We start from the raw sequence: 26,219 nt of genomic DNA, 5'->3' as shown, positions 1-26,219 counted from the left end.
GATTGTGCATGGATTGTGCACGCATGCTTGGGCTCAACGTGTCTGCTTGCACTAATCGAGCTTTCGCAAAAGCCGGCATCATTTCTGAGGAGCCGCACGCTAACAAGACTGACTTTGACAAATCTACAATGACGAGAGAGGGAACCTGGCGTGTTGGATGGAGAACTTGCCCAGCTGTTTGATTTGGATTTGTGGATGAGGATTCATCAAGAGTAACGCGAGTACATTGTTAAATACTTCAAGTACAACCGAACTCCAGTTTTACTTCACTGACTTTTTAAAAACATACGCTAGCAAGTGAAAGCATGCTACCATATGATTTGAGCTTGACCGTTTTGACCGTTTTTTTGGGATTTAACCATGCCTGCGCCCAATAGTGCCTTATGCGTGAGTTAAATACAGAAATAGCACCCGTAACTGAGACTGCGCCTTTTAATACCTTATGGTCGTGAAAATACGGTACTTACTGTTACTGTTCATCTGACTGTTTTAGATTTATGGCCTAGAATTGTTTTCCCATACAATTATTTACTCTAATTATGACTGCTTTGCCGAGGACAACTTGTATGCTATTATGCCAGGGAAACAATTCATTAAATGATACACAATTGATGACTTGAAAATCTCTAAATCAGTTTTGAAAGCGAAATGTGACTCACGACAATCTGCAGGTTCATCTGATCCGTCACCGCAGTCATCCACCGTGTCACATTTCCACCAGAAAGGGATGCACTCATCCGTTCCGCAGCGAAACTATTCGCACAAAGCGTAGCATAAATAGAATAATAAATGCAAAGTCAACATGAATCCTTCATTTTATTTTCAGCTGTCTTCATAGCAAAGGCGCAAATCAATACGCAAGCATTTCACGGGGCCAACCGAGCATGTCAGAGGAATGAAGAAAAGGAAAGCAGCGCTTTTTGCCTTCGGGGGGAGTTCCGATGAGGACGGGAAAGTAACATCATTAAAGCGGATTGCCTAATGAGACGGCAAAGACACACTTGCTGACCTGACTGGAGGTGCAGTTGGAGAGACAGGTCTTATTGTCAGCAGCTAGGTAGAAATTACTGGGGCAGGCACATTTGTGTCCCCCGCCAGGGGAGAGCAGACACAGGTGGCTGCAACCTCCATTTGCAATCTGACACTGGTGCTTGGGCACTGTGTAGCAAACAAACAGAATGACTACACTCAATGCAAAAAATTCTCAAGGAGACTGTGCGCGCAAGTGCCAGATGGACTTTGTACCTTCAGGCTGGCGCAGGGAGTGGTAGACCTTGATGGATTTGATGGCCTGCCAAGAGTTGAGGAGCTCCAGCCCTTGAGCGCCGGTCGTCTTGTGAACTCGCCGGAGTGATTTGGATTTGCCGTCCGTCCAGTAGATAAAGTCCTCAAACAAGGTCAGTGCCATTACCCCTTGGATGTGATCGTAGGACACTGGGGAGGCACAGATTTACTTGGTGGTATTTTCAAAGGGAAATATTCTCTTTACACAAACAGGGTCCGTCTGTGTTGATTTTAGAGAATGGTATTGCAACCAATACTATGGGCCTTATTTACTCGAGGCTTGTGAATGCAAAAACGGGCACAAACTTGATTTCTCACACAAACAGATACGGAAGATGATTTTCCATTAATTGTACTCGTAATATATTTCATTTTTCGTCATACATTTCTCAGTTCCTTTACAAAAAAAATCCACTATCCTAAGCCAACAACAAAGGATTCGAAGCAAACAACAAAATAACCACATGCTGTCATTTTGTTTTTCAAGTGCAATTGATTATTTTGCATAAAAACGACCAAGAATGGTACAAAACTGAGGAACAGCAAACCAAACAAGAACTCACTTTTTGTATTGAAAAAAATAAACTCACTCAAAATGCTATGAAGTACTATGTTTGTCCTGAAAATTATTCCCAAGGTGCAAAACAATGATTAGGCCTATACACTCTAAAAAACAGTTGGTCCACAAACAACCAAAATTTGGTCAAAAATGGACCAACCCAACATTTTAGTTTACTTATTTAAACCGAAAAGTTGGGTCAAATGAATAACCCAGAAACCTTTTTTTTGGGGCTTGTTTTGCAGCTTATATGTTTGAAAGGTAATATTACAACTTAAAGTCACCACATAATTGCAGTTTGGCTGCCACTGGTTTGCATATTGACGGAATAAAAAAAAGTTTTCAATATAAATATATTTTTCAGTTTTTTTTCCAGGATTCCACCCTCCCCCAGGGACCTCCAGTTTTTGTGTAGAAAACATATAGTGAATGTTTCTCATTGTATTTTGAAGATTTTTTGGGGGAGTCAGAGTGTAGTTTCGGGCCGCATGCAGCCCGTGGGCCGCCAGTTGTCCATCCTTGTAATAAAAGATAACAATCTTAGCAAAGAACGCACAACATGCCCACCAACAGCATGTGGAATCTGTTACCACACAATGTAGTGCCTTGCTCTTTATACATATGGCCGAACACACATTCATTGGCTTTGTTGAATGAGTCTATTACACTATTGGTGGATTGGGGAAAAAAACTAAATTCTCTTCACTGTAACTACATATTACCTTTGTGTTTCTGTGAGCCTTCCATATTGGCGAAAAGGATATGGTTGTCATCTGCCCAATACAGCCTCTTGTTGGTATAATCAATAGCCAGAGCAGTGGGACTGTAGATCTCCTTGTCGATAATGACCCTTTGCCCGTGGCCATCCATGCCGATGCGTCCGATGTGTGGCGGTTCACAACAGTCTACCCAGAATACATACCTAGTCAGTAGAACACAAGAGTATAAGTGAACACATGAAATTCCACAATTGAAGCCGCAAGAGTAAATAATGATAATCATTCAATGCACATACCCTGTCTGCGGGTCCAGTACCAGATCGGTGGGGTTCTTGAGACCTGAGCTGATCAGCACAGTCGGATAGAGACCGTTGGCCTTGGACACCTCCAGTGTTTTCTTTTCAGCGTCACACCAATAAAGATTCTTTCCAATCCAGTCCACCGCCAAGGCGCTAGGAACTGCTGTTTTGTGGACGATCTGACAAGCCAAGAACAGGAGGATTCAGTCTCACTGCAGCAAACCAAATACAAAAACAGTCTACACATAACATACCATATTTGTTTAACAGCAGAACATCTATTTTAAAAAAAACTGTGTCTCTTGATTAGGAGACAAAAATAAGCGGGGAAAACAAAACACCCACAGCAAAAGCAATTATTTTGGCAATTGTGTACTGCGAGCATAATGAAGCATTCTGATACAAAAGAAGTTTAGCAGAGCGCCATCGATATCGTCGGGCGTGATCAATACTTTCAGGGCAGCAATTTCTTCTCTGTTGGCCTTCAGTGTTTCAGATGCCTCTGTGACCTGCCGTTGTTCACAACATTTATCTTTTTTCGGTGCTTTTATTCTGCCATTTGTTTATTTCTCGTTGGCTTTCTGCGCATGCCGTTGAAGGCGCTGTTCGGAGGGCAAAGTGCGATAGAAACGTAGCGAAATAAAAACAGTGACAAGATTCAATAAATAAAAGGAAGATGGGGAGTCGAGTGATAAATGCCAGACTGGCAAAGGTGGGTATAAAATACACATAAAGGAAATGTGCATCTGTTGGGGATCACACGGCCACTTGTAGAGATCTCGCAGCGACTTACGCGTTATTTGAACCGTTTATTTTAAATGAGAGACTACAGATGCAGTGCCTAAATCCTTTCTGCTGTGGCAAGGCAGATAAAACAGTGATTGATGATGGGAACAATATAAATAATCAACTCGGCCGTATCCTGATTATATTCAGACATCGGCGTAGTTAGACAATTTTTGGGGGTGCTTCAGCAACGGATAAATAGCACCCCCAAAAGAGATTAGAACTGTGTGTCAATTTTTAACTAGCTAGAACGTTATACATATATAAAAATACAGTTCAAAAGTAATATTTAAACAACAAAATACAGTGCACCCTCCCACCCGCATTTGATTGAAAATGGTTTGATAACTTCATCCCTCGCACCTTTTGCTTTCAAGAGGATGAGCAGAAACATGCATACAGTCAATGTGTATGTTGAGGATCTGTTGCATCAAAATGAGTACCCTTCCCCAAGAAATGAGGGTTATAGGATAATGTTTATATTTTACTACTACAGTCCTTTTCTCCTTAGATTTGGTTTACTTACTACTTTCTCATGCAATTTTTGGAGCGGAAGTACCCCGAACCCCCTCCCCCAATAAAAACTAATACCACCCCCTTTTGTGGCACCCCCAAACCTTTGATCCTAGAATCGCCTCTGCATTCAGATAGTATTTTGGCTGTAAACAGCAGTACGCAAAGTCGATGCTTACATTCAACTTGACATGAAAATAAGAGAAAAATCCATCCAGTGAGCTTTAAAGGTGTACAGTAAGCACGAGCTAAAGGACAATTCCCAAAGTGCAATTATCAAACACTTAGACCAAATTGTTATCGTGTGCCTGTCAGTAATTGTAACTCGCAAATCGTCTGCCTTCCATCAGCAGCCATTCCCATCTGTCTAAAACGTAAATATTATGCTTTAAGCAGATATGCCGGGGGACAAGTGAGAAGTTGAAAGATGGAGGCTTTGGCAACCGCTTTGTGAGCGAATTAGCTGGAAAGTGATGGAAGGTATACAACGGATGCAAAAAAAGTGAGTAAGTATGTGGGAGTGCCATCAATATCCCAATAAATCTGGCCAGCTGGCAGCTATAGCAGATGCGGTGAACACAGCACTCGATCTGCCATTAAACAACATGATGCGCTTTGAGGCGCTCTCTCTCTCTCTCGTCATTACCAAGAAAATATATCGTCTTGGCAAACTGTTAGGCTGTCACCCAAGAAGCCAATTTCAACCACAAAATCAAAACACTAACACGTCCTTCATTGTTGCAGTATCTTCAAAAACACCTCAGGCAGCACGAAGCTGAGAGTCATTAAAAAAATTGTTCTTGAAACTGCAGGATAATGACTGAAATGATTTTACCCTGTGAATTTTAATTTTGTTTCTTCAAAACATGAAAGAGAGTTTGTTCATTATGGAGAACACAAATAAATAACAGCTACTAACTCAAACTTGGGGGAAAAAAATTGTTCCTTGCACATTTTCTCAAGTGGCATAATTGGGCCGAATTTGAGCATTTTCAAAGTTTTAATGAACGGCCCATTATTGAACATTTCAGGTGATTACCCTGTGGTGTGGTGTGTGTTCACAATGATTTTTTCTTCTTCTCCTAGACGTGCTCAGGGTAACAGTCGCGTCCGACAATAAATGTAATACATGGTTGTTCATTGTTGACATGGTTTGAAAAGATAGCCAATTAGGAAGTGAATTACACACGTGCCAGTTTTTCTTCATCAAATGTGGAGTCTGTCACGTTTTAAAAATTGGTTTAAAAAAACAGCATATACAGCACACATATATTGTGTTTTAAAACAATACTTAACCATATTTACAATTTCATATGTACCTGTGGATGAAATACTGAAGCTCTAGTAACATTTTTGTTGCGATCATTTACTTGAATGAGTCCATTTCAGTGAATGGCCTGATTTATATTATTTTTGAACCCTTGTTTTATATACTTGGTATTTAAAAAAATAATAATTTAACTTTGGTAGTGCTGTTATGAACACTCATCTCTGTGGTGTTTATAATTTAAAATACATATTTAATTTAATCTTTCAACAAATGACGACATAAATTGATTGCGTACGGAGGAAAGCCAATAGCAGGTTTGATCCAAAAGAGAGATTTGTATGAAGAAGAATTGAGGCACATGTCGTAAAGCTTGCAAAGAAAATGTATCAATTTAATTAATCTCTTTGTAATTCAGATACATTTGCATTGGTTGTCATACTCATGTCACCCTTAGTAGTACAAATGGTTCTTTTAATTAACTTATTTGAGAATCATCATTTCAGCCACTTTGTCCTCTTGCACAATTATGGTTCAAACATAAGAAGCAAATGAGCTGAGTGACTGTAATCCACTCTACAGTCACAACACTAATGAGACGTAGATTGCAGTAGGTGACGTTGACCCACTGACTATAAACAAGTTGATGTGTTTTAGGTGTTTTTGATTGTGAGACTATTAAAAGTTTTCAAATTTATTGTTATTGCAAGTTTTTGTTTTCCAGAATTGAACTTTATCGTGAGTACAATGACATATTAGGGCCACAAATACACATATATATTTTTTTTAGAGGTGGGGGTAATATTCGAGAGAAAAAAACTCACACATTTACGACAAAAACTTGAATATTTGTGACATTATAAAGTGACAAATTTGCGGAAAAAAACTCAGAAATTTACGATACAAAACTCAAATATTTGCGAAATTATAAAGTCGCAAATTTGCAAGAAAACACCCCACAAATTTACGAGAAGTAAACTTGGATATTTGTGCCATTGGATGGAGGAGGCAGCACGTGTTGATATTATATGGTTAATCTCTGCTAAAGCAATTACTCTCTTTATTTGCTAACCCGATCGAAAAGTATAATTTAACGAGCTCTAGCCCTTCCACCGTAGGCATTTTACACTCTTGGGAATTGTGACTTGGCACAAACATCCGAGTAGGCTACATGTATTTCTGAGTTTGAGTATTTTCTCACAAATTTGCCACTTAATAATGCCGCAAATATTCAAGGTTTTTCTCATAAATTTGTGAGTTTTTTTCTCAGAATACTACCCCCCTTCTGATTAAAAAAAAATATATATTTCTATGTATCCGTAATGTACATGTACAATAGAAACCAAATTCAATGCTACCTTAAGATCGCTGCCATTGAGTCGCATCCTGTTGATTTTCCTCCCACTGGGCCGGGATGAGTCCACCCAGTAGATGAATTCCTTCTTGTAGTCAAAGTCGATGTGTATGATGTTGTTAAGACCCTGAGAATAACACAAAAAGACTGGTATCTACTCATGTCCTGTTTTTTTTTGTTTTTTTTACGTCATAGGACATGGCCAGCGTTATTGTAAACATCTCGTTCCGCATTGTGTTGTTGTCACAGGAGAGAGTTCATTAATTCAAAGTTATATTTACACTGTGTATATACACAGACATCATTGACATACTGTATAAACATACAAACTTGAATTGGTAAAAATATAGTTTAATCTGGATGAACATTTTTAGAAAAAATTCTGTACACAAAACCAGATGATGATGTACTGCATCCACGTGTGAAAATACACTTTGATTCTTTATTAATGGGGGCTCGTTTTCCTCTTCAGACTCTGTGAGAACAAGAAGCTACTCGCCTTCTAGCTGGTTGTCATGGTAACAAAAGCTGTACCCAGCATTGGCCCAATAGACAGGAGAGGCATGGTAAACAGTGGCTCATTTGCATGAGATAGGACCGCCCCTTTAAAACAGGCTAATATCAAATAATATACAATTTGTTTTTGTTTTTTAATCTTGGGGAATATTGACAAAAGCATGTCCCGGATAATAATTATTGCGCTATCTGTGAACTGTTTCAAATTTTCATCTCATTTAAGCACTTCATAATGTCGCGTTTAATAATTAAATTCTTAAATAGCGTGTTGAATCCAATCAATGCAGCAGTGTCAGTCTGACGCCTCCATCCTCCTCACAGGACCTCATTGTCACTCAGACACTGAGAAAAACACGTGCCCCCCCCCCACCCTCCGCTCTCACTCCGAGGCTGCCTTGAAAAGGTGTCAGATAATCCGGCAGGTGAAATGAGACATCTTCATCAGATCATCAACACCTTCTCAGACAGGCGCCAAAGTGCCCCTCGGGAGCGTCGAACTACTCCAAATATCATCTGTTGAGATGAAATCAGCACACGCCTTTTATCAGCATGCTCAGATCTGCATTTTTTAGTGTCCCTGTGGAAAGTATAGAAAGCTTCCAGCTGCAAAATAATCACAAACATCAACTCGATTTCAAAAGAGCGTTGCCTTTTTTTACGCTCCTAAATAGCAGAGACAAGCCACCAATGATTTCCCGTTCTACATATTTAATATGGGTATCTTTTCAAACACGCGAGGCAGGCATGCTAGTAGATATAATGTTTGCTTATAGTCTTCAATAATCCTGTATTTGGACATCTCCATACATGTTGAATTTGAAAATATTGGTCCGTAGAAGAATTGGTGTTAAAGAACTCTTTTCACGATGTTAAAATTTCAGTGTAAAATGTACTCAAAAGTAAGTACAAAGGCGGGCACGTAAATGAATTTGGAGCGTCTATTATTTGGCAACAGTCGGGACACCATCCCTTTATTGTCAATATTTCAAGTCGAACCGTCAATCAAAATTTTTTTTCCAATTCTTTATTTTACTCTCTTCCAAGTGTAATATTAATAATGTGTAATGTTACTTTAAAACTGAGTCTATTTGGTCCCACTCTAAATAGAGTGAAATTTACTCTACAGAATTCCCTGTGTAAAGTTTGCAGTACAAAACAAAACTAAAGCAAATGTTATTTTCTTTACCTGTTTTAAGATGGTGTAATTTGAGCCATCCACACTCAGCTTCCGAATCTCATGGTGGTCGGCCATGATAAGAAAAGGCTCTTCAGCTGAAAAGAGGAACGCATACAATTGCTGGTCTGTTGACACTTGAATTCTGATTATAGATGGAAAATAATAATAACCCCAAAAGTATGCTAACCTGATGCAGCCTTGCAAACATTCGGGTTGCGCTCGAGGGCTTCGTAGCCATCGACGCACAGACATTTGTAGGAGCCGTAGGTGTTGATGCAGCGCTGGCTACAGGGGAGGGTGCTGGAGCATTCATCAACATCAACGCATGTCCTCCCATCATCCTTCAAGTGGAACCCGGGCCAGCATTTACACTGATGGCACGGGCACAATTAGAGAACAAGAGATCCATTTGAGAGCGGTAAGATACGGGCACGGCATCGGACGATGACGGTCACGCGGGAACGCAATACTTGTGAACGGAACATGTTGCGGCCAACGGAGACGGCTAAGAATAACTTAAAAGTGCTCGTATCAGCGACTGTGGATCCACATGAAAGTCTTTTTTCCTTTGGCCAGTCTCTGGTCTACTGCTGAGACCACAAAAGCTTCAGATAAAGGTCTACACATTGATGTGCTCCCTTGTCCAGTTCTGACCCTGTCACCGCAGGATAGCGCAAGTTTATTGCGGTTTCAGCTTCTTTTCAGACACCGCAAGCAACATCTTGGGCATCCAGGAGCCGAGGAGGAGGCAAATCCAAGGGATGAAGGCATAAACATTCACAGTGTGACAGCAGGGGGATGGCCAAGGCTCCACTGGATGTGGCCTTGACCCGGATTCCACCCTGACATCACACACCAGGAACAGGCAGTGAGCGCAAACAGTTGTTGGCATATCATTAAAGCGCCCTTGCAAGATTCAAGGTTATTCAAAAAGTCAATGTATGCATGCCCCTTTCGGTTTTATCTGTTCAATGATGGGCCGGCTCACGACGGATTTAGCATCAGTTGTGACACATTCGTGTCCGCGACGTGCATTATGTATACGATCCACCTGAGCCGCTGGAGCAGATGTTCGACTGGAATCTTTGAACTTGAAGTCCGTCAGTAAACGCAGCTAAGCAGGATACAAATATTAGAACAGAAGTAGGACTGTGTGTGAATCCTGACAACGAAGCATTCAACTCTTTTATTCTGCGACAAAAGAAATGCTAAGCGCGTCAATAACATGTGCGGCATTTGAGCCATTTATCTTCGGAGTCAATGAACAAAACCGGATCATTTTTCCCGGTCTAAACACAATTTCCACAATAAAGTAAACAGCGAGACAATGTGTACAAAAGCAACAATGGAGCAATGATTTCATGGCACAGCTGGAAGATATAAGAACTTGCTAAGCGTCCAGTCAGATAGCGCTGAGTCATCCGTATTCGGATTAGAGCCCCCCCCCCCCCCCCCCCAGGGGGTCATACGTATTTCATGATCTCAGGAGATTGCTATCATGGGTAGACAAACCCAATCATTCGAAATTCATTTCTAGAAAACACTTCATTGAGAAATTGGGGAGTTACGTACAAGGGCAATTTTTATTTTGTCTCTTTGGATTATGAAATAACCTTAGTTGGAAAAACAACAACAACAACAATGCTAAATACAGTTACTGCAGTAGACATTTATATTAGTTGGTGCGTGAACTCTTACCCCAAATCTGCGTTTGCATATTCATTAACCACTACTAATTACTACCGGTACTTTTGCCAAAACATCAGTCCATATAATGAAAAATACAATTTGAACACAATGGTAAATAGAGCGCACTTATATAGCGTTTTATTTACATTGTATAAAGCACTTTATCAAGCCTCATATTTACTCTTTTGAAAACACATCAGCGTGTACCAAGACTGTATCTGGCAGCCGTGTCAACAAACAGAAATATTAATTTTTTCATTTAAAATAACTTACTTTAACCTCTAAGAATCCTTTGTCATACACCGGCCAGGGTGTTTTTTCACTTTTGGCAACATTTTTAATCCATCTGTGTTCTTTCATAGTAGCTTGCTAGCAGTAAACTAATCTGGTAAGGTTCGTTCAAGTTTGCAAATTCCCTTCATACTAGGACAGTGTCAGAAAAAAACTAAGTAACAACAAATTTAAGGCATTGATACACGGCCTAGATCGGCTTTATTGACTGATTGCTTAACAGTTTAACATAATAATCATTAGCCGGTTAAAACATTGCCATACACATGCAAACATTTCAGGGGTATCGCTCTCGCACGATGCTGCTCACTCCCCGCAAACATATTACATCATGCACGTTGCCATTCAAACATATGATAACACTCGTATTCGAAAATTCTGATTCGGCATTCGTTTCTAACAGCCAATTTCGCATCTCAATTCGAGTCACCGCCGATTAGTACACGTAATATTCGTCAACTGGTCGTCAACCGTTTACTGCCACCGACGCACATCAAGCTAGTTTGGGGGGGGATGCATATTTAAAGTTGACTTTATGTAGTAATTAATAAACACTCAAATTTATAAATTAATAAATAATTATTTTTACTAATCATAATTTCAATATAAATCAAAATAATTTTTGCCAGAATAGTTCAGCCCTAATACCTAAAACAAAGGACTAGCAATGTTTGGTTTCAATTGGCAGACCCAAGAGACATTAAGAGATTTTGGACTGTCAGTCTCGTGTGCCCACCTTGGACAGGATGAGCTTCATGGAGAAACAACGACAGTCCACTGGGCTGGACTCTCACCTTGTACCCAACAGGAAGATCCTGACAGTCCTGTGTGCACCGGCTCACACGTCGATTCAAGCACTCGTTCACGTTGCAGTTTCTCTCATCCGACTGGTCGCCGCAGTCATCTCTCCTATCACAGAGATTGCCCTCGGAAATGCAGCGTCCATTGGAGCACATGAAAAAGGAGCCATTGCACAAACTTCCTGAAAAGAGTGACACATGGTTGCATCTGCAATAAATTCCTCAGAAAAATCAGCGGGGTAATTTATGTCCTGACATAGGACCTTGACCATTTAATTCCGGTCACGGACGCCCTGTTGGTTCGAGCGGCTTTTGTTCCTATCGCATGGCCTCATCACTTTTTCCGGGTGCGCACTGTGTGTTGCCGGTAACTCTGTTAAAAAGGTTCCAGCTGAGAGTCAAACAGCAGTCTTACCTGCGGCCAGACATTTGAGGTTCAGAGGCAATTCATCCGAGTGGTCGGGACAGTCTGCGTAGCCGTCACACTCCCACTGCGCACTGAGAAGACAGCGACCGTCCCCACAGCGAAACTCTCCCGATCCGCATGAGCGGTAGACTGGAGAAAGACGGACGGACACATTTTCTGCAAGCTGCATCGGTGACAAGTCCGTTTAACAGTCAACTCAATAGGGCTAGATAAAGCTGCGCAAGGCAGTAGGCTAATTGTTCAACAGTGGTGGGAAGTAACAAGGTTTTCAGTACCAGGGTTCTAATTGTTTTGGAAGGTGTTTTTTTTCCGTTTTGATTGTTAATTTTAGTTAGTTTTAATTGGTTTCCAGACAGGTTTGTTAATTTGTATTAGTTCCGTTCATTTTTTTTTTAAAGCTTAATTTTAGAAAAAGTCAACTTTTTTGTGTGTGTATTTCTTGTGTGCATGATTAACAACTTTACAGTAAATATTTAGTTAGCAAAAACTAAAAAAAAAAAAATTTGGGAATTATTTTTTTTTTTAAATCACACAAATCAAATACAGGTCTTTTTTCTTAAAAAGCATTTTCATTTTTATTCTAACTTGACAGAAATGTTTTTTTTTTAAAGTTTATTTTAGTTATAGTTGTTCAAAGGTATCAGAATTTTTTATTTTTTTTTACAAAAAATATCAGTATTTTTACTTGAGTATGTGAGTACTTTTGTGACCACAACTGTTCATTTAACACCAAATCATTGCAGTCTGTCTCCAGAGTGAATTTTACGTCAATATATTTCATAAAACAAACAAAACGTTTCATCAGTAATAAATCAAAGCTGCGTCAGACAATTCCCATTAGACGATATGCAGTGTATGTCTATATCCATAAACAAATTACACTATATTGAAGTCCATTTTCTTTGGGCAATAAATCTACACATTAAAGAAATGCTGAATGTTGAGCTAAATTACACTGTGAAAAAATCTCATTAGAGATTGTGCATTTCATTTAATCAGCGTTAATTCTCAATGTAAATTTAATGATTTATAAGGATTATTCCAAGCAGGTGTTTCAGCGTTTGTTACTTGCACGGTGACTCTCATAAGGGCTTAATTTTGCTCATCATTTTTCTACTGTCATTCTCAGCCTCAAGCTGTCATTAGGCTATCCTATTAAAAATTGTAATGAAAGAGAACAAGTAGAGTGCATGCAAATGAGGTCATAATCATAAACGGCAGATGAATATTAAGAGCAAAAGGGCACAAAAAACGCATCCACTTGCCGCATTCCACAGACTCGTCGGATCCATCGCCGCAGTCATCGTCGTGGTCGCAGACAAATCGCTGGGGGATGCACGCTTTGTTGCGGCAGTGAAAGGAGCTGTCATCACACGTGTTGTTGGGTGCTAAAATGCGCACAAGAACAAGAAGGCCCGGGTGCCATTTTGAAATGCGGTATATAAAAGAGTTGGTGTCTTAAACAGAATAACAATCTACTGCTGTCTTTGTCGTCATAATTATTTTATAGTGGCGTTTCATCATTGAAGCAGTTAGGGTTCAAATGCTCCGCTTATGTACTGTCCTATTGAGCTACATGACCAACATGCAGATGTTCTATAGACACCTTCCCATTTGGGATTTTTGTGGGAATGCTGAGTGAGGATTCACAGCAATGTAAATCAGCTGAAAAACTGCTGAATATTTAAAGGCTGCTGGGTGGCATCTTTATTGCCGGATCTCAAAGAACAAAATGCGCACCTCAGGAGGATCAGCAAGTATTTTTTTCATTTTTTTTCTTCTACATAGAGTTCAAAGATAATGGGCGGACATTTATTGGTTTGCTGGAATACTCACAAAGCTTCCATTTAGATCCATCAGAAGTCATCATTGTGCAGATGACAGTCATGAGGGTAAAGTAGCTCTGAATGGCTAAGTTAGCATTGGAGTATTATTTGGTGTGTTGACATTTCAAGCACTGCGATTGGCTGGCAACCAGTTCAGGGTGTACCCCATCTACTGGCCAAAGCCAGCTGGGATAGGCTCCAGCGCCCCCCCCCCCGCGACCCTTGTGAGGATAAGCGGTTAAGAAAACGGATAAAATGATTGGACATTTCAAGCAAATGCATTGCAGGTCAGTACTGAGCAATGGTGATTTGCAAGCAACACAAGGGGCTCTATTCCTTAAACGCTGCAGATGCAAGGATCTTACCAACACTCAGTCTAACCTGCCTCTGTGCAGATTTAAGCCATGCGTCGCACCGGTCACAAAAAGCGAGCCCATGGATTTTATTTGAAAATGTCCTTTGACCGGACTTAAGTTTTTCTTTTCTGACCGCTCTTATAGTGTTTAAGGAAACAATACCAAATGTTCAAATTTTCAAGTTGCCATGTATACAAATGCCCAAAAGGACAATTAAAAGCTAGTTTATATATTCAGCTGCAGTGACCCGGTCAATTTATAGGACGACAAGTTGAGTTGAGTTTACCACAGCCAGCCGCAGAAAGTTCATCACTCCCGTCAGGGCAGTCTCTTTCGCCATCACAGAGCCAGCGTTTTGGAACGCAAGCATACGATCCCGGGCAGCTGAACAGCCCTGGAGCGCAGGTCACTGAGCCTGAGAAAAAGAAGAAGAAAAAAACAGCACAAACACTATTTTAAAAGCTGTAAGAATTTGTATGCAAATCAGAGCGTGCTAGTAACAATTCCAGACAGTGAATATTATACAATCACATTAAAAAAAAAAAGAGCATGGCAGTTTGAAATATTTTATTATCCAGATCGTTGTAAACGGAGGACCACCTCACTCTACTTACAAAAAATTAGATATTTCAAATAGGCAGTATAAGCTACATTGGAACAAGAATCCACATTATTTTCATGGTAAGAAATTGAACACCGAATGACCACGGCAAAGCCATTGAATCATATTCCGATTAATCTAGGCCATTTCTTTCTCAGGACACAGAATTTATCGCAACTGGACTGTTATATAATGTACTGTAGTATTATTATTCTAATTATTATTTTATATCAAACCACAAAAACATGGTACGATTGTCAAGGAAGAAGCACAAAGTTTGGTTTGACTAAAACTTACCCACACGCACCTCAAGCCCATTATGAAAATACTTCCTGACCATCCATTACAACAATTATGTAAACATTGCAAGGAGAAATCTGCTTTCCATTCGTCGCTGGCATTTTATTCATCCACCAAAGTAGCGCTGCCTCCTGGACCTCCGTTAAAGATCTATTTATGTCCACCTGAGTCATCTGAGGCGCCTGCAGTCTCATAACGCTTGTCTCATTAAGATTGCTTTATTTTGGCAGATTGTTTTTTTTTCTTTTCTTTTTTTTTTTTTTTACTCTGCTCGAGGAACAAAGGAGCTGTCTCTCGTCATGTACCGCAACTGATGTGACCTTTCCCCACAACAGGCATTTACCGCAAATCTGTACGCTCTCGTCAAGGCCGTCCTCGCAGTCATTCTCGCCGTCGCACAGCCATTGTTTGGCAATGCACTTATTCTTGGAGCAGGCAAACTGATTCCACAAGCATGAGGAGTCTGCAGAGGCAGGGAGAGGGAAAAAAAATCAATGGCACATTGGGGACGCATTGGCAGACACACTTGAAGGGCTGAGAGTTTTTTTTTTTTTTTTTATCAAACCTAACAAATGGCTTGGCTGTGGTTTGAATTTGCCTTGACTTGTCTGAGGAATCATACAGGCACCACTGCAGACAAACAAATTAATTAATAAGCTTTTCTTTTATTTGCTCCTATGATAAAACAAAATCCAAACACAGGCCAGCACTCGCTTTCTTGTTTCGACGACCTGTTTTCACAGTTTTTATCATTTTGACAAAACCAGTCACACCAGAAGTCCCGTTTTAAGCAAGACAGTGCCGGATTTTGAGAATCGTGTCCAAATTTTGCATAGGTCCTGATCGTGGTGTCACATTTTTTTTAGTCCAGTCAGCAAACCAATTAGGTTGGGCCATGTTATGTCAATCACACAGCTGTCATACAACTAATAATGTGATCTAATCGCTAACAAGCGTGTTTTCATCCTACCGGAAGTGGAACTACTTCCTGCTTCCGTGTGTCTAAGAATCATGGGAAATGCAGTCCTACGAGGCTAATGCTGAGGCCGTCGGTCAGACCCAATGCAAGCTGAGTATTTCTGGTGGCAAATTAAAATTTTACAATGCGGGACCGGCGCGAGGTCAACGGTACAGCCAACTTCCAATAGCTGCCGGGACAAAGATAGCATTTAGCATTAGCTAAAGCAATAACACAACCACCAGTCAACAGCTTGAATTGCGATTAAATTTGTTATAAATAGTTCCTGGTGAGAATTTTTTATACAGTTGATTTTCAGCTAAATTGTTGCGTAATGGTTTTTAATTTGGAAAATCTGCTCAACCCATACTGTGACAGTAAAATGTACCTAACCGAAGGGTAGGTCACTCTAATTCATCTCAACTTTAGTTTTCTTTTTACAGTGTTGCATTCTAATAAAGTGGACTTGTGAAATATTGTCATACCTTGGCTGATACAACTAACCTAATGATGATGGCCACACTTTTTTAATATCAAAGCCCTAAAGAATTGATTATTGAGGGTAATTTCCTTTTCTTCAATTTTGTAAGAAGCACCCGGCGCTGATGGGAAACAGTTAGAGGTTAATGGAAAGGCATCGTGGTGATCATTGTGTGGAAATGCACATATAGTCATTATCTGCACTGAGCGTGCGTCGCTAAGTCACTCCGCGTCCCCCCGGGGAGTCGTTCAATGGTGGCTTTCTCTCGGGTGCCAGGTTTGCCAGAGCTTTGACGAGAGAGGAGAGGAAAGGATGCGCGTTGCAGGTCAGACGACGGGACGAGAAATTATGGATATGGATCGTGCTTCGTGAAGGGTATCCGGGATGCGTGTGTGTGTTTCTTGTGCATTTAACCTTGCTGTCAGATTTTGGCTGTAAAGATGTAAGATAACGCTTAGATGAATGTTAAACGACTAAATGTGGAAACCATGATTATGCAGACTCGCTGTACGTGAAACGGAATTTGCACTTCAGACACTTCAAGTGCATTACAAAATCGCAGGTCTGCCACATGTTAAATATATCAAAGCTATTCTTTTCTTTCTCACGTGGAACAGCGCCTGCATAGAGCGGAAAAGAATAATGTGCACAGCCAAGTGACAAATGATGATTTCATCAAAGAGGGTGTGGAATTAGAAATTATTTGAAATGGCGATGACATTTTCCTTGAAACCCTTTTGCCTTTGCAGTCAGATTATCAGCGTCTGCAGCTTTTTATATGATAATTAACGCAGCTGAATGGGAGGATTGTCTACTTATCCCGAAATGCTATTCGGAACGAGCTGTGGAATAATTCATATCTATTCTGATAGAGGTGAATATGAAGCATGAGCTGTCATTGTTTCACACTGGCACAAAATGAGGAAATGGCAATGCTCATGTGTAATGCACCCCCTCCAACAATAATTTACACAATAAATCAGATAACTCCAAGACAATTAAATGCTAACTCGGAACTGCCTTCCGCTGCCTCGCCACGGAAGTGTGAACAAAGGTGTCGGCTCATAAAAGGAAAGTGAACCAGGCAAGGTTTGTAGAATCTTTGGCAAATAAGCCGTAAATACACACATTAGTCTTCTTTGTTTGACCATTAATGTAAATATTATTAATATTATTAGTAGTTATTATGTTATATATATATATATATATATATATAAATAAAGAAAAAAGCAGGTCAACGTTTTACGTATATATGGTGCTGACCTACGCTAAACCTTTGGGACTAATAGGATGTGCAATGGTCACTTTGATGAAACCAGTCAAGAATATTGCAAAAAATAAAATAATAAATAAATAAATACATTTGAGCAATTTTTGGGTGAAAATGATCACAATCTACATCGAGTCAATTGTGCGTCTGCTTCTTACATACTGTGTAGGTTGAAGATGAGACATGGTAAGATAGCGTACGATGATTTTAGGATGTGAATTTGACTTTCAAAAAAGGAGCCACGAGATCAATCTCTAATACAAGAGAGCAAAACAAAGTGACGTGAAATAGCCTCATGGCAATATAAATAATCACTGTGTCTCGCTCTCTCTCTCTCTCTCTCTCTCTCTCTCTCGCTGTCTCCTTATTAAAGTGCATGTTGTAAGTAATGCTTGTTTACAAGGCTCGATCCGGCAAAATGAACAACACACAAAAAACAAAAGGCTTCTTTTTGGGAACAAGCTAAACATCCCGTCATCCAACAGTGTCCGGTACAGCACACAAACAAGATTATTCAGGTCAGTGAGTTGACATTTGTTAGTTTACCGCACTGGAATTCGTCTGCGCCATCTTCGCAGTCTTTCTGGCCGTCACAAAGCCACACGCTGGAGATGCAGTTCCCACTGGGACATGAGAAGTGGCCTTCCTCGCACTTCTGATCGTGGGAAACTTGATGAACAAGAAGAAAAAAAAAAAAGCTGGTGTTTATTTAACGCTCGCCTAATAAAAAAGTATGTACATTGTCATTTTACCATTTCTTTCACACAGCCACTGTCTGTGTACGCAACTATAGTCGGTTATTACGGTAGCTCTTGTGATCACGTCATCATAATGAGTCAAATTAGCAGAATTATAACATGTTCAAAGTTTCTGAAAGTTGACTCTAAAAGTTGGACCAGTATGCTTTTATGTTTTTTGTTATTGTTTTGAACCAGCAGAACAACGTACAAGTTGCAAAGCCGTGATTTTAAGTAGAAAGGGAACGTGAAGCACCACTTTTAAACAAAACCCTTCAACCAAAATATCCACTAACCTCTGAAGAAAGATAAGCAAATTAATGTTGACTCGTAAAGTATGGATTTTTGGGGCAAAATGGCAAACATTTAAGCGACATTTCAGTCTCAAATGCAGTAATCGCATGACTCCAATAGTTATCTCGCGATTAATCACACATTTTATATCTGTTGTAAATTTACAATAAAATGTACAATGAAATATTTTTCCTAAGTTTTTATACTCTTGTTAACGTAAAAGTGGAAAAAAAAATTAACTAATAGAAATATGGCTGCATCTTTGAGTCATTAATACAATTATTTCATAATAATTAATCAAACTGAGCTAAAATTAAAAATATGTACTGTACGGTAAAAAACCCCGTGTGATATTGATTTGTGTTGAGGTCATTTTCTGCCCCTAGATGGCATAATTGCATTTGTAAGACATTGGTGACAGCTCAGTGCATTTTTCTTTTCATATTAACGGCTGTCTAATCTTTAACATGAAGTAACTTTAAGTAAAATTCTGCACATTTAAAAAATTGTAAAATACAACTTGACCACAGTCGCCGCAAATATGTGCATTACTATTACATTTATTACTGTTCAATTTTCACGTGGACGTGACTGTTGCGTTGCGACTGGAATTCCCCCAGTACAGGCTTCCCAAGTAAGGGGAGGTAAAAAAAAGTTTAAAAAAAGAAACAAAGAGTGGCGTTAAAGGAACTTTAACTCAAAATGAACGCACTCATTTTGACATCCCGAGTCAAAATCCAGTGATGTCCAATGCAAAGTCTATTTCCAGTGACTTACCCTGGCAGTTGGCCTCATCGGCGTAATCTCCGCAATCGTTGGCACCGTCGCAAATCCACAAGGAGTGGATGCAGAGTGAAGTTGAGTTGCACCTGATGAAATCTTTCTCCTTTACCCCCAACTTGTAATAGTGAGAGCAGTCGCTGTGGTCTGAATACAAAAACGACAAGAGCACAATAAGTGTCAGTCACCGTGGCAGTAAAAGGTAGAGGTAAGCTTGGTGTTGGGGGCATTATTCTCTGTGATCCGGATGACAGCCACATATTCCAGAGGCTGGATCCAACTGAGAGCACAGCTCTATTGCTAGAGGTAGCGCTTTGACTTTATGTTTCCTTTTTAAGTGCCATGCAAAAGCGCGGCCTTGAGGACTCACTGCAGTTTTTTTCATCCGAGGCATCAGCGCAGTCAATGACCTGGTTACACCAGGCGGTGCCGGCGACACAGCTCCCATCCTTGCAGGGTAATTCTGATGAGCCACATGTGACATCTGGGAGGAGAGAATTAGCATTTCACAAGGATAACACAGTTGGCATTACAAGCACAGCACACAACAATATTTGGTTTAAAAAATAAAATAAATCTCTTTGGCACAAGCTGCTACTTCCAAATTGCTGTCGGATGTGATGTCTGTGCCGTGTTAAACTCAAAGGCGATACCATTTTTCTAGGACTTTAAGTCACACTTTTTGTCATCGTTTGGCTGCTGGTCTTGTGGAAAGTATGACTTGTATATAACAAAACAAGAGCTCGGACCGGCAACCAAAATCCTGTTCCCTAATCGTGTTGACAGCAGTGAATGAGCTTCTAACCGTTTATTAGCTCCTCTGCCTCAAGTTGGCTGTTAGGCGATGCCTTCACTGATTAGATTGGCTAACTACACGAGGACTGATGAGCCAATCGTAGGCAGAGTAGGGCGGGTCACAAACACGGTGAATCAACCTTCAAACTTCAAACAACCGGACGGCTTTGCGGTCATTTACAAGAGGCTACTTGCGGCGTGGTTTCGATCCCCGGAGTGGGCACCGCCGGTTACACACTTACCTACATGATCTACTTTCGTTTTAGTAGCTAGGCAGGTAGTTGATTTTAACTCTTTGACTGCCAGACGTTTTCAGAAAAGGGATGCCGCCAGTGCCAGCCGATTTAAGCATTTTGACTGATTTTCAAGGTCCACAGAAAATGTTCTGTTTGGACTATGGAAACACACGTACTACCAAATGAAAGATTGGACTTTCATCTTTCATCAGAAAAAAAGAGTTTGTTTCTACCTTATTCCGTTCTTTAGTAATCAACAATAGAAAATGGTTAGTTTGACCCAATTTCGCCTGTGTTGGACCAAAATACGGAGAAATCAAGCTTTTAGTGAAACGATATTATTTCATGCATTCTAGTGAATTTGACACTTCTTTTTGTCCATGAATGATGCCACAAACACCTAAATAGTGCTTTACTTCTATAAAACACTACCACCAAGAATGAAAAAGTGTTTTTTGATAGCAAAATACGTTTATTTACATTCAACAGTGTAACAATTTGACAACAATTTGGCAAACTATTTACAAATGTGTGCAACTGTGGTGCTATTTACAAATATGTGGATGTTTCAACGACAGTTTTTCTTTTTGTAACACTCTCCTGCGTGCAAGGAGACGCAACAGCATTTGCACAAGATTGCCTCTTCGCGTGCGCCACTTTCTTGCCGGCCGTTTTTTTCCGGGGAATAGCAAGTATATACTGCAGTGTCATCAAGTCTAATATCAGGATCATGCTACGGTTACGTTACGGTGGTGTTACGTCTCGCTTCCCCGTGTCCTTCAGTTGCTATACCGGGTTGGTAGGAGATGTTCTGATCCACTCCATTCATGGTGGCATCGTAGTCCAGAAACAGTGTCTTCTCCGTGATCAGACTGTACCCGCTCCTCCGATGAATATGCATTGGACTCGGGGTACTCTTCATTGTCCGATCGAATGTCCGCTTGTGCAGCTCCGCGTTTTCCGGCCTTAGCAGCGCTAGCCGCGCTAGCCGCGCTTTGCCGGTGGGGCTTACTACGTGTTCATAACAGTCACGTTGGCGTAGAGCTTCATCTTCTTCATCATCATCAATCTGCATTGGTCGATGCCAACTCTCCATCGCCCGATCGAATGTCCGATTGTGTAGAAGTACCCGGCCGGCTATTGTGCGCGTTTTCCGGCCTTAGCAGCGCTAGCCGCGCTAGCCGCGCTAGCCGCGCTTAGCCGTGAGGCTTACTACGTGTTCATAACAGTCACGCCAAAGCTTCCAACTTTGGCGTAGAGCTCGTTGTCATCATCATCGTTGACATCAATGCGCTTTTTAGTATTGATTGATGCTTTCCGTCTTTGAAAAAAATGCTCAAGCTGAGCTGCTTGTAACCGGTTGCTTGGTCAAGCCATTGTGGCTTGGATCAGCCATTGTCTCCTCAACACTCTAGCTCCGCCTCACGTCTTCTACTGACGCCCACGGTGGGCGGCCCATCCAACCTTGTGCAAAGAGAGTCATCGCTGCCCTCTAGGGGCCAAAACGAGTCTTTGACTAATCAGATCAGCCTGATTCTTTCAGCACAGCTGCCCAAGGCTTTCCTGCACCCGTTTTTGAAAAAAAAAAAAAAAAACATAGGGGACGTCTTTTAACGTCCTCGGCGCCCTTCCCTAGGTTTATGCTAAACGTTTTATAACGTTTATGGCAGTCAAAGAGTTAAAGTAAATTAAAACACAAGAATGGAGACATGTACTTTAAGATTCATCTTAAAACAATTTTAATTGTTCTTTGTTCACTAAATATTGTTTTACAACATTATTTATACTGTATATTTGTCTGATAAACTCATTTTTATAATTAATTCAGGCCGCTTGTGCTACCAGTAATAACTACAAACTGCTCAAGTCAATCAAGTCATGATAATATTGTGAGCAAAAAAAAATTACAGATTTTTCGTACATGTCATTGTATCTTAAACAGGACGTTTTTCTGGACTACTTAAAAAAAAAAAGGTGAAATTTTAGAGTTTACCCACTTCTCCAAGGACCACTACATCGCTGCATTAAAATATTTGCCAACGGCCAAAGAAAGTAGAAGACAAATAAGTCGTGGCCATGGCAGCTAATGTGTGACATATTGCTAGTAAAGAATGCGGCTTCCACCACAACAAGGATTTACTATTTACAGCACCAAAATGGCCAATAACTGACTAGGATTCTACCTTTGGCCAAAATGTGATGTAGGATTCTAGTTAAGGTAAGCCATTTTAAACGAAAAAGAAAAACGTTTTCTTTTCTTTTTTTCACAAAAAAGTAGAGCTTGTTCAATGCTGCCAACACAATCAGGAAATTAGGATTCTGGGTGTTGTGAGTGCAGACTCTACTGTTCTTTGTATCGTAAATTTACCCCCCAAAATTCTTCATGATGCATTTTTTTTGACTGGTGCAACTTATAGGCCAACTTGTAATAATTAATATTAATATTAAAATCAGGTGAATAATTCTGTAATAGTGATGAAATGAAATTTCCTCTACTTGAACATTTGTGTAACTAAATCTCCTTTATTCCTCTAGTGAAGCATTTTATTCAAGCGCTGTTTACAGAAAGAAAAGCACTCTCCGCTTGTTGGGACTCTTAATAAACAAAAACGTTGGCAGCCTGCTGAGTGAAGAACCAAAAAGGATTGTGCAGACATTGAAAAGCAGCTTTCTGGGGTGTCCGGCGAGGGCGGGCCTTGTCTTTTGTGCATCCTCTGTAATCTCAGGACTCATTAGAAGTTGAGAGGCTTAGCGCAGCATGAGGTTTTGTGGCTTGTAATAACATAAGCATAAACGTGGCGGGATCCTGCCCTCAGAGGCGTTTCAGGACGGTTTGAGCAGCAGATCAATCAGCCTTCACACTTACTGGCACAGAAAGCTTCATCAGAATTATCCCCACAGTCATCGATCCCGTCACAGAAGTGACTGTTGGCCACGCAGCGTTGGTTGTAGCAGTGCTTGAAGCCCTTACGGCAGTTCCTGTTGTCTGGACACATTTAAAGGACTTTTTTTTTTTTTTTTTTGGATTTCATTGGCGTGAACATAGCAAACAGCGTGAAATTCATCATTCAAGTCACTGGAGTGTTTCCTACCGCAGTACTGCATCTTTTCATCTGACTTATCTTTGCAGTGTGCGATTCCGTCACAGGTAAGCTCGTAGCTAATGCACTCTCCATTCCCACACTCAAACTCGCTGTGGATGTTGCAAGACGACTTTTTTGCTGCAGTAGGAGAAAGACAGACAGTAAGCTAAAACCCATGCATCAGTAGATACGTTATTGGTTTATCATTATTTACTTGACAGTGAGAATTTTAAATTACTTAATGGTCCCTTCCTGAAAGATCTATAATAACAAATGTAACCCATTTGCTTCCTATTCACACCTTAAACATTGTAACTAACTGTGCTCAATTTGGACATTTTCACTTAGGGGTGTACTCACTTTTGTTGCCAGGGGTTAAGCTATTAATGGCTGTATTTTGAGTTATTTTGAAAAACAATACATTTACAGTTATATAAGCTGCAAAATGACTACTTTTCATTTTGTCAAAGTGTCCCATGAAAAGATATAATGAAATATATTCAGAAATGAGAAGGTTGTACTCACTTTTGTGAGATACACTATGTGCTATATAATTTAATTTGTTATACTTATTTCATACTACACTACACATACACAACAAATGCAGTTTTGGCTGACAAGCAAAACAGACATTATTTTGAGACAGAAAAAAAGTGTTTCCCTTTATTCACAAAATATGTACCAAAAATGCTGAAATACGGACCGTACCGTGGATTAGCCGTACCGTGCCACCCCCTATGTGAAATATGTAAAACACTTGATTTTAAGAAATCTTTTTGGGTGACAAAAAACGTTTTTCACTTAATGCACAAAACACGTATTGAAAATATACCGTACCACGGCACAAAACCTGAAGTACGGACCGTACCATGGATTAGCCGTACCATGCAACCTCCTGCTATGTAAAATATTTAAAACAATTAATTTTATTATGAAAATAATGTAAATGATTATGACTAATTCTATTATTAATAAGTATAACAAATGAATTACAACCACCATCAAATAAATTATACAATTATGAAAAAACAGCTGATTTTACTAATGCTTTTATTTTTTTCTAATCAATTAAACGGACTCGGAAAACGGACTCAGCAGTCTGTGTGAGGCCCACGGGCCATACTTGACCCACCCCTAGAATGTAAACACCAAGGTTAAGCTACACATGTCTAAACAACTAATCCATGCCGAGTACCATTGAAATCAATATCCGCTGGTGCAAATACTTTACGGGTTAGCAGTTGCGGCCTCTGCATAATTGAATGGGACTTACACACACATCTGTTGTCATCGAGGAGGATGCGCTCTCCGCGGCAAGTGCAGTTGACCCTGCCTTGGGCGGTCAGGAGGCAAAGGTCACCGCAGCCTCCGTTCATATGTTGACACGGTGAGAGCTCACCTTCAAAAACAATCCAAGCCGTGTTAAGCATCCAGAAAGCGGCAACGCCGTCCTCGCTTCCATGTCATCCGAACCCGGCTTCCTGCGAGGCGCACCTCGTGGCGCTCTCTTTTACAATCAACAGAACCATTAGCGGATGATATTCCAAATATAATAAATGATCATTCTTGAATAGGAAATGTGCCAGATGCTTCCCTCAGTCTAAAAACAACCAAACCTGACTCTTTACAGCTAATGGAGACGACTCCTGGGAGGGATTTTTGCGATCCAATTCATGTGCAGCTGCTGAGGCAAAACTCAAATACATTGGGATGTTTTTTCCAAAATGCAGCATTTGGGATCTCACACATGAATAAATATCAATTGCACGTTGACAATAATCTACATAGAACATAAAAAAAGGCATGTAAAATGTTAATGTGATCGTGTGCAGTATGCAAGTCAATAAAACACATTAACCTCACAGTGCTTAATCTTAACTACCAAGTTATTACCATGCAATATTATTGACGGATGCATTTGAATAGACAGACAAACCTCCAGTCATTCACTGTCTTTCCCAGCCTTTACTGTGACAAGGCATACATTTGACATTAGGGGTAAGATAACTTAACAGGGGGCTCAATAAGAAACAAACACTTTACTAAAATGACTAAAAGAGCTTACGGCGTAAGAGCGAGATTTTCAAATACATGATTTTAAAAATACTTTGAAAGATCTTCATCATAGGTATGGGAAAAGAGTTAAAAACATTTACACTTTATTTTTATGTTCTGAATTTTTATTCATTCACATTATTTACACTGATTAAATCAGGGAACTGTAATATTTTTAAAGGTGATTTGGGGGGGGGGGCGTATTATACACGGGTGCACGTTATTCACAGAATTTCTCGCTAAGTGAAATTGAATAATTATCTGTAAATCACTCATTTAACACACACAAACTGAACCTCAAGGTGTTTAAATACTAGAGCTGTCAAATGATTAATTTTTAAATCAGATTAATCACACCTTAGAATTTTGATCAATCACGATTAATCACTTAATTAAAAAAGCTCTTTATCAACATTTTTTGCCCGCCAAATTTGAAAAGCACCTGTTATTTGTTAATTCTTTCAACATTTAAGTTATGAGGATGTCTTCAACATTTTTTGATCGACTGCACACTCATCCTCCTCCTTGTCTAATAAGTTTATGCATAATTTAAAATGAAAACAAGACCCCAGTAATTTGACATGAACAAATATTTTGATTGTGATATGCAAACATGTATTAAATGCTTTACTTTAATGCATGTAGTTATGTTTATTGCTCAAACACAACCTGTGCTCCCTTTAACATAACCATCCGCTGTCAAGCTAAAGGACCATCTGCGGTCAAAATTAATAGTGCGATTAATCTGCGTTAATTAGAGCTAGAC

At 40.0% G+C, this 26,219-nt stretch overlaps 1 protein-coding gene across 1 annotated transcript in view; it reads right to left on the bottom strand.

The window, feature by feature from the left end:
- The window catches only part of lrp1bb (low density lipoprotein receptor-related protein 1Bb), a 247,502-nt gene that overhangs the window by 43,604 nt on the left and 177,679 nt on the right, over positions 1 to 26,219 (bottom strand). The window contains exons 45-63 of the mRNA XM_086090410.1: positions 24,672 to 24,797; positions 23,408 to 23,536; positions 23,182 to 23,301; positions 19,655 to 19,768; positions 19,282 to 19,431; positions 18,020 to 18,142; positions 15,108 to 15,227; positions 14,150 to 14,278; positions 12,947 to 13,069; positions 11,670 to 11,810; positions 11,249 to 11,436; positions 8,662 to 8,845; positions 8,484 to 8,569; positions 6,786 to 6,908; positions 2,859 to 3,040; positions 2,566 to 2,765; positions 1,246 to 1,434; positions 1,010 to 1,158; positions 660 to 753 (exon numbers count right to left, since the gene is read on the bottom strand). Coding sequence (XP_085946536.1) covers positions 660 to 753; positions 1,010 to 1,158; positions 1,246 to 1,434; positions 2,566 to 2,765; positions 2,859 to 3,040; positions 6,786 to 6,908; positions 8,484 to 8,569; positions 8,662 to 8,845; positions 11,249 to 11,436; positions 11,670 to 11,810; positions 12,947 to 13,069; positions 14,150 to 14,278; positions 15,108 to 15,227; positions 18,020 to 18,142; positions 19,282 to 19,431; positions 19,655 to 19,768; positions 23,182 to 23,301; positions 23,408 to 23,536; positions 24,672 to 24,797 — 2,670 coding nt within the window. The remainder of the gene's footprint in view (positions 1 to 659; positions 754 to 1,009; positions 1,159 to 1,245; positions 1,435 to 2,565; positions 2,766 to 2,858; positions 3,041 to 6,785; positions 6,909 to 8,483; positions 8,570 to 8,661; positions 8,846 to 11,248; positions 11,437 to 11,669; positions 11,811 to 12,946; positions 13,070 to 14,149; positions 14,279 to 15,107; positions 15,228 to 18,019; positions 18,143 to 19,281; positions 19,432 to 19,654; positions 19,769 to 23,181; positions 23,302 to 23,407; positions 23,537 to 24,671; positions 24,798 to 26,219) is intronic.

The sequence above is a fragment of the Leptonotus elevatus genome, chromosome 12 (assembly GCF_054856555.1).
Source record: "Leptonotus elevatus isolate MCC_2025b chromosome 12, RoL_Lele_1.0, whole genome shotgun sequence".
NCBI lineage: Eukaryota > Metazoa > Chordata > Actinopteri > Syngnathiformes > Syngnathidae > Leptonotus > Leptonotus elevatus.
Note: the sequence above shows the minus strand (reverse complement) of the source record. Positions and strands in the feature narration are given on the sequence as shown.